The sequence below is a fragment of the Mchenga conophoros genome, linkage group LG11, assembly GCF_057382185.1.
Source record: "Mchenga conophoros isolate Kocher_MC1m ecotype Shallow Benthic linkage group LG11, M_conophoros_male_GT1.1, whole genome shotgun sequence".
Lineage (NCBI taxonomy): Eukaryota > Metazoa > Chordata > Actinopteri > Cichliformes > Cichlidae > Mchenga > Mchenga conophoros.
Window position 1 is genome coordinate 23,662,201 of NC_140536.1, and position 9,310 is coordinate 23,671,510.

The 9,310-nt window shown below is 37.7% G+C and overlaps 1 protein-coding gene across 1 annotated transcript; it reads right to left on the reverse strand.

Annotated features, from left to right (window-relative positions):
* Positions 1–2,163: 2,163 nt before the first annotated feature.
* On the reverse strand, positions 2,164–4,801 carry LOC146564121 (nectin-3-like protein). The gene is made up of 6 exons (XM_085290358.1): positions 4,725–4,801; positions 4,233–4,574; positions 3,775–3,874; positions 3,424–3,458; positions 3,290–3,323; positions 2,164–3,148 (listed from the first exon to the last, which is right to left on the reverse strand). The coding sequence occupies exons 1-5, from the start codon at positions 4,786–4,788 to the stop codon at positions 3,295–3,297; spliced, it is 570 nt and encodes a 189-aa protein (XP_085146484.1). The 5' UTR covers positions 4,789–4,801; the 3' UTR covers positions 2,164–3,148; positions 3,290–3,294.
* Positions 4,802–9,310: the final 4,509 nt, after the last annotated feature.

Sequence of the window (9,310 nt, forward strand, 5' to 3'; positions counted from 1 at the left end):
ACTCAGATGAGATTAGCAACACTGCTTCAGCTGAAGGCAAAAGTAACACTAATAAACACTCATTACAACCAAGGTACACTGAAACACACAACACAAGACCACACCGGGTGCCACTCCCGTCAGCTGAGAACAGAAACTAAAGCTACAGTTTATATATTCACCAAAGTTGAACAAGTGAGGAAATTATGAGTCTTGAGTTCTGCTGTGGCATTGAGATGGTGGGTCAGAAGTTGTCATATGAAGAAAGCATGGATCTATTGCACCTCTTATAATTGGTTCTGGCTGGTGCTGTTATAGGATTAAATTGCAGTAGCATCAGTAACTTCAGGATTTGATTTATACAGAAAACTTCACCAATGATTTTTCTGTTCTTCTGTTTGCATTAACTGCAAGCTTATATGACATCTGTCTAAATGCTCCTGATGTACGTTTTGCCTTGAAACATTTCCACTTCAACCGGATTGTTTCTGTAATTGTTCAAGGAAATGCACTCCCATAATTATGAGTTCAGGAAGCACCACCCTGATAAACACAAGATATCTGAAAACTCTTGGGGAACAAGAGAGAACAAAGCATCATCTGTGACATCCTTCATGACCAACATGCTCGCTGGGTGTCACCTTGCTGAGTCATTAAAATTTTGAAGCTGGAAATCAAACATGAGATGTGGAATCTTGTCTGTATATATGCCCCAAAAGCTGGATGCAAGTTAGATGAGAGAGGGGAAGTCTGGAGTAAGATGAATGAAGTGGTGCAGAGTATTCCCAGAGGGGAGAGAGTGGTGACTGGGACAGACTTCAGTGGACATGTCAGTGAACTGAACAGAGGTGATGAGAAAGTGTTGGACAGGCATTATTTTAAGGAGGAGGAATTGGGATGGACAGATGGTGGTGTATTTTGCATAAAGAAAGGAAATGGATGTGGTGAAGAAAAGGGAGGAACATAAAAGTGGAACAAGGTGCAATCTAAAAGCGATAGCAAAGTGGTGTCAGGGGAGAATGAAGCTAGACAGCATCGAATGGTAGTGTGTGTAGGATCACTTTGGAAACCAAGAAGAGGACGAGAGTAATTATAGGATAAAATTGTTGGTTAAACGTTGCACAGAGTTTGGGGAGGAGTATAAACAGGCTCTGAGTGGTATGGAAGTGTTGCCAGCTAGAGCTAGAGCAGGAGCAGATGAAAGAGAGCAGGAGACATGAAGAGAATACATGTATGTGAATGAAAGTGAGGGAACTGAAATGATAAAAATGTAAGAATAGTGCACAAGATACGTGAAGAAGAGATTGGAGGAAGGGTTGAGTGGTTGGAGATGAGAGTCCGGGGGATTTGTGACAGGAGGACAGCAACAAGAGTGAAGTGTGATTTATGATTTATGGTTTGAAGACTGCATTGACAAAAAGACAGGAGGCAGAGCTGGAGATGCTGACATTTTCATTGGGAGTGAGCAGGATGAACAAGATTACAAATGAATATATCAGAGGGACAGTTCAGGTTGACAGTTTTAGAGGTAAAGTTAGAGAGGCAAGGCTGAGATGGTTTGGGTGTGTGCAGAGGAGGGATAGTGGATGTACTGGACAGAGTATGCCAAAGATGGAGCTGCCAGGCAGGAAGAAAAGAAGAAGACCACATAGAAGATGTGAAGAAGGACATGCAGAGGGTTGGTGAGACAGAGGAGGATGCTGGGAATAGAGTCAGATGGAGTAAGAGGATCAGCTGTGTATATCCCTGAAATGAAGCAGCTGAAAGAAAAAGAAGATAGTTTCCCATGTACAGTTTCATCAGTGATATTGTGTAAACACACTTTATTGTCATGTCTGAATGCTATTTACTTTACACTAGGCACACATATTTTGCAGGCAATTTTCCAGACGCCATAAAGTTTGATTTTGTGTCTGTCTTTAAACTAGTGGTGACACGGTTTGTACTGATTGGTTGCAGAGTTGAAGGGATTGACTGACTTTGCTTTGACATGTATGAAAAAGGTTTCAATTTTTTTTGTGTGTCTTTTGCAGAGATGATTCTGTTATGAAAAAGCCTCAACTGTTTTGAAAATGACACAAATGATACAAATGATGTTGTGCAGCAATTTAACAGTCAAGTCAAGTTAAGTTTTTATTTGCATAGCACGTTTAAAAGACATCAAATGTCGGCCAAAGTAGTCAAAATAAAAAGAGAAATTATAATAAATGAGGTAAAAAAAGATTACAAGACATTCATTTATACACAAGCATACTCATTATATGCAAATGTCTAACAACCATGTGTGTGTGTGTGTGTGTGTGTGTGTGTGTGTGTGTGTGTGTGTGTGTGTGTGTGTGTGTGTGTGTGTGTGTGTGTGTATATATATACACATACATATATGAAGATAGGGAGGTCTTCAAGTTTGATTTGAACACTTCCAAATTTAAAGGCTAATTGCATTACATCAATTGAGCACATGAGGTCCCCATTGCGCTGAAGCTTGTTCTGCAATCTGCATGAGCCAGTAGCAGAACAAGCTTCTACTGGCTCATGGAAGAAATATTCACAGCCAACAATTGATTTTGGAACCAACAGCCAAAAGACTCAACTAAAACTTTTGATTGCAAATAGCCCTCAATACCTTTCACAGAGGTACACCATCAGGAGAAACAAACCAGGCAAATATATGGAGCGCCGTGGTGGCCAATCATATATTGCAGTGACAACTCTAACACCCATTAAACCTTCCACATTTTGGGCCACTGCTGCCCCAAAACACCTTTAAGTGGTGTCCCTTCTGGGAATGTGCAATGCAGGAGTACTTCCTGTGACTTCCTCTCTTTAGGCAAATTGTGAAATTGTAAATTGAAAAACTTTGCTGTAATGCAAAGATTGGCCAATGTTTGCTCTAAACCACCGAACCAAGCATGCATTTACTACCCTTTCGGCAGGCATGCATTGAGACAAGAAAAAAAAAAAGCTTTAAGGGAAATATAGACCAGTAGCATCTTGTAGGCTTTACTTTATGTATCCATTGCTATGAAGATGTAACTGTTGTAATGAGTAATGTAAAAGAGTATCTTCATTTGAAGCGTAACATCCTGAGTCTCTTTATGCTTGTCAGCGGAGGATGAGGTACATTTCAGGATGGTTTGAACTCGACATCACTGCAGAAAAGATCTTGTACCTGCACGTGTAACAGTTCAGTACTTGCTTTTATTCTCTTTGTTTTCATCAGGTTGATTTCAAATTTGTTTTTGTCAAAGTAACTAAATTTGAAAAAAAAAAATGAGCTAGAAATCTTAAATTAAACCAGCTGTGAGCTCACCTCTTTCAGTCTAACATCACTGTTTCAACTGTATCTGAAAGACAGAATCGTTTTATTAAAACGAAATGAAACGAGACTAAAGCCATAAAATAAATTGCTGCTCTGTATTAGAAATTCAGAGAAGTAGAACTCACCTGTGTAGACCCGATGCTCAAAGACAACGTTACGTCTGAGTGATAAAAATAGAGATTTGTGATTGGCTATGGTTTCAGTATCTGATTTCAACTGTAAATGTTTAGTAAATACATTTAAAAAATGCTGTTGTGATACTAATATGTCATGATAAAATCCTCATCCTGGAGTTTTATGATTGGTTACAGTATAAATACCTGATTTCAGCAGTGAATTTTCTCAGCTATAAATATTGACTTGCTGACAAACGTTGCTCAGTAATATTTAATAATGACACATTTTTGGTCCTGGTAGAAATATGCTTTCTAACAGCTCACAGACACAGACAGACACACACACACACTTGTACAAACCTTATTCTTCTTATTATGAAATAAGTCGTGGCTATCATGGCCCCATTTATCAGCAAGAATACTCCAAAAGCGATCAGTTTTGGTAATCTCGCCATCTCACCTTGGTATCGTTATGGGAGAAACACAACAATAAGATTATAACCTCAGACACATGATGTAAGGTAATAGTTCTGATGTTCCTATTTAATAATTCAAACCTATGAGAGTAACTGTTTTTCAAACAAATCATGTTGTTGAACTATTTCCATGCAGCCTTTGTTCCTAAATATTTGCACGGATGTGACGAGGTTAGCACAGTCGCCTCACAGTAAGATTACAATCCCATAGTCCAAATGCATCCTTTCCAAATGCATGGGAATTAGCAAAAGTCAAAAGTATAACTTTAGCAAATGTTGAGGGTTCTTTAAAAATATTAATTTAGTGTTTCTGAATCAAGCAGATCAGATAACTTTACTTACCTTCAACAACAAGTTTGGTGATTCTTTCAAATTTACCACTGGGAAAGGCGGAAATGCTGCAGGTGTACAACCCCGCGTCTTCCATTTCCACAGCCTTAATAATCAGCGATTGTCCTGCCAACTTCACCCTCTGGCTCAGTGGAGAATTGGGAATATTCAACCCAAGCTGACTGTTATAAACAATAAGGGGGACTCCCTCTTGCTCTGGTTGCAGGAGAGTCCACTGAACCTGAGTAATATTTGTATTCTCTGGCTGATGGTTTAATTGGCAGGGCATGGTGACATCATTTCCAATAAATGCAGACACTTCAGCCGAGGCTTTGAGTTGTTTTGCACCCAGAACTGCCAAAATTAAATTGTGACATGGTGGCAAAAAGTTAGGGCTAAAAAAGCTGCTTTTTTCCACTATTATTTTAGTAATAACGTTAATTCTAATAACATTTATTCTAGAATATACTGTGCAGAAAATAAGTACAAACATAAGAGTCTTACCTGTGTGTAATGAAATGTAAATAAGCGTGAACAGCAGGTGGGATATTCTGTTGCAAATTTTCATTGTGCACAACAGGCAGCGGACAAAAAAGAAGACGTCTTAGGAATCACAGTGTTCCTGATTTGGTCCACTTTGATGTTAACACAAAGTCTGGCAGCAGGAGACTCAAATTGATACAACATGTGGCAAACACCGAGAAAAAGTGTTGGCAAAGAGAACCACAATGACAAAGTGTGAGTAAGCACACAGAGTTCCTCTTTGTCCAAACCAAACAAAGAACAAAGCAAAATTAAAATTAAATTAAAACAACACAACCAAAAGAGAATTTAGAAGTAAAAGAATAAATAAATCTTTAATTGGAGATTTTGTTTTTTATTTGTGTTTTTTATTTGATGGGATGGAAGGAAATAAGAAAATAAGTGTTCAACAGATTGTGATGTGTAATAGTTCTGTTTGTAATTATCAAGTTTTATATATAAAACTTAATTTTTCCACAATTTAATTTAAAAAGCCAAACTTTAGATGCATATAATCTATAGGCATTAGATCCAAAGTGGAATAATTAAACCCCTTTTTGATGATTATGGCTTCATTAAAATCAGGAAACAGTGTCTCAAATCTTTAGAACAAGTTCCACAAAAACTTGTTTACAATACAGAAGTGTCCAACTTGTGAAAAGTTTATTTATTTATATGCTCACCACTACTTCATCAGTGTGCCATAGCATGAAGATGATCAGCATGAGGCACTGGGTGTTCTGACAGAGGCCTTACGCTCAACTGTAATTCGGAGTCGGGTGTTTCTCATCTTCCTCTTGATAACATGTCGCAGCTTCTCTGTGGGGTTCAGTTCATGTATGTTGGATGCTGCGTCCTGCTGGAGAAAGGAAATCAGCATCTTCATAAAGCAGGTAAAGCCATGAAGTAAGTGTCCTGGTAGTTGGCTGTGTTGACTGTGTATTCACTTTAGACACATCAGCAGATCACATGGCACCCAAAATCATCACAGACTGTGGAAACTTCACACTGGACTTCAAACACTTGGATTCTGTGACTCTCTGCTCTTCATTCAGACTCTAAAATTTGATTTCCAAATTAAATGCAAAATTTCTTTTCATCTGAAAAGAAGACTGGATCACTGAGGACCAGTTCAGTTCTTCTCCTCAGCCAGGTGAGGCTTGTCACATTGTCCCTTGCTCAGCATTACTGGTTAACATGACTTTCCTGAAGATGTCTGTGTGTGGTGACTCTCGATGCACTAACACCAGCCTCAATTCAATCTTTATGAACCTCTCGCAAGTTCTTCACTCAACTTTTCTTGACAATTGTTTCAAACAACAGACATCACTGTCACCTTTCCAAGAACTAATTAAAATACTTCCAATGTACCTAAAAGACAGTCAGTATATTTTGGTACAGCGCTCTGCAAACAGCCTCTTTAGCTATGACCTTACCACCTTTGTGGAGGGTCTTGATGACCGTCTTCTGGACAATTTTCCCATTACTGTTGCGGTGTGTTCTGAACTAAACCAAGACACATGTTGTATTTATACTGTTTGCGCAGAAATTCACTTAAATTCAAAATGAGCTCTTCTAATCTTTTGAGATTTTGAGACAGCACCCCGCCCCCCGACTCCATCACCTGGGAAAGTGATCATGTTTTAAGACAGACTCTGTTATTTAATCTGTTAGCTCTGTTACACTTGAGTCTTATTCCTGTCTATGTCGGTGGGTCCTTTATTTTCTTCTCCAGTCATGACAGCCAGTTTCAATTTGGTTGCAAAGTTTTGAGACTTGAATAGTAATTGCAAGTAGACTGTTTGGTTGGTGCTCATTTTTTTCTTTCTTCTTTTCTAAATCCTCAAACGTAACAACAGCCTTAAACACACACAAAACATGTAATACAGGACTAGATTGTGGTTGTGAAAGTGAAATTTGCTGGACGTTTATTCTGTTTAAAGGTTTTCTCTTTGACTTGATTGTTGCTTGCTTCTATACTGTTAGATATGTTGGATCAAGGAGTGTTTTTGGTTGCAGGTAGTTTTCCATGACATGGCGCAGGCTGTAGTCGTAACAAAAGCTGTACTCTTTTATCTCCCACAGTATTTTAATTCAAAACATTACTTAAAGATTATGTGAAAATCCCGCCTGCAGGTGTTGTAGTGTTTTTTACTGTATGAAAAAAAGGGTGAAAATGTGGTTTGCAAACATACCACGCTGGTCTGTACCTGACAAACTGTCACCTGCTGGTTTTCAGACAGCATTTCCTCACAGTGTCAGTCTGTGGGTGTGAAAGTGTCTCAGTGCTGTCAGAGCATGTGTGAACAAAATCAGTTTTTCTTGTTGCAAAGTAATTTCGAAGGCTCATTTGAGCTGAATTTGTTGTGTGCGTTTTCATACTGAAAGTCAGTTCTTAAGAAATTTGATTATCTTTATAACCTGTGTTGTGAGAACAGAGTTGTGTTTTCTATGTAGCTGTCTCTAGATTGGCAGAAAAAAAACTCTGTTGCTAAAGTTTGGACAGATCTGACAGGTTGTGATTTTTTGTGAATGAGATAGCATGGGGGCTGTGCATTACTCAGTGTTGGAAAGACAGTGAAAAATGTACATTAATGGAATTTGCAGTTAAGTTGTATACATCCTATCATTACTTTACTATATTTTTCTTAACTAGTTTTAGTCCAGCAATGACTAAAAAACACCCACTGATAAAAGTTAAACCAACAAAGACTTTTGACTAAATATTTATTTTATTCTTTTAAATAAAAGAAATTAAAAGGAGTTAAAAGGGAATTTTTCCTTCCCACTGTCACCATAGTGCTTGGTCATAGGGGGTCATACGATTGTTGTTTTTTCTCTGTATGTATTATCGTACGATCTACCTTACAATATAAAGTGCCTTGAGGTGACTGCTGTTGTGATTTGGCGCTATATAAATAAAATTGAATTGAACTGAACTGAATAACCTCCGGATATTTTAGCAAACAACCCATGGATTCATAACTATTAGATTATTATATAAAATAAATGTTTTTAGAAACAGTGCATAAAACACCCTCCACACAGACTCAAATCTCGAAATTACAAAAGAATATGTTTGGCATTATTTACGACCCAAAAGCAGACATGTGCTGTTTCTCCAGTCTGCAACAAATTGTTTAATGAATTTTGGAGCAATTACAGAAAATTCTTCCTCAATGTTGAATTATGAAGACTTTGCATTATGTGGTCTATATAATATCAAAAGATTCAGACAATCTGAAGAAAACTCTGTACAAAACAACAAAGCTGATGATCAGGATTGACCCATGTCTATGATCTTCAGACTCTCAGGCAGCACTGCATTAAAAACAAGGATGATTCTCACACAACATTTCTAGAAGTTGTTGTCTGTAGAAATGTAGGTTATCATTGCAAAGAAGAAAGTCATATGTGAGCATGACCCAAAAACATCATCATCTTCTCTGGGCCAGTGCTCATTTATAATGGACTAAGGGGAAGTGGAACTGTTCTGTGTAACGCCGAGAAGGCCTTGCAGATTTCAGCAAGACAATGCTAAACTGCATACTGCAACTATTAAAACAAAAACTGTAGTAGAAGAGTCTGAGAGTTTATCTCGTCTGCCTGCATCCTTTAGGCAGCTGAAAACGTTTTGTACATCATGGAAAGAAAACTACCACAAAAAAAGACCCAAGAATTCTTTTTCAGACATGAATGGGACAACATCCCTCTCACAGAAGTCCAGCAGCTGGTCTCCTCAGTTGCCAGTTGTTTACTGACTGCTGTTCAAAGAAGAGGGGGCGCTACTGAGCGGTAAAAATGGCCCTGTCCCAACCTTTTTTAGGCACGTTGTTAAAATGAAATAAAAGTACACATTTTCTCAATATAAGCATTTCATACATTTTCTATATTATATATTTTTGGATAAATTTACATTTACATATTGTCCCAATTTATTTGGAATTAGTGTTTTGTTTTGTTTTTTGTATTGCAGGGACAAAAAAGAACAAACAGCCACAGTGAGCTACTTTCTGCAAGCCTCCAACATTTTATCAATGCAAATAACTTCTTCTTTTACCATGATGCAGTGAAAAGCTTCTATGGTAATCTCCACTACTGCAAAAACAAACTGCACCTGATTTTAATTCTGCAGTGTTTATATTGTATGTATTTCTGCAGGAGATTTAAGTAACACAGCCAACTCCTTTTATCCTGCAGAGGAGTGCTGCCACTAATGCCACAGAATACAGAAAGTTATTTTTCCTTTGAAAACCATCAAAGAAGAAGTTGAAGATTAAAGTAGAAAATTACACAATCAATAGAGAAGGCACTGGGCAATGAAGAAACCAGTATGTCATGCCAATGTTTACGTGGCAAATACAATGGAAAGTTAACTTGATTATTTATGATATGAAACTTTACTTCTGCAGCTTTAAATCAAATACAAGAAATGAAATGAAAAGATGGAGTGTATGGTTTGTAAGTTTTGTAAAGCTGCAGTCTGTTGTGAAGAACATTGCTCAGTATAAAAGTCACAATCCTGTCCTCAGGTGTTGCGTTGTGAGTGTAATTTTTGTTAAAATATA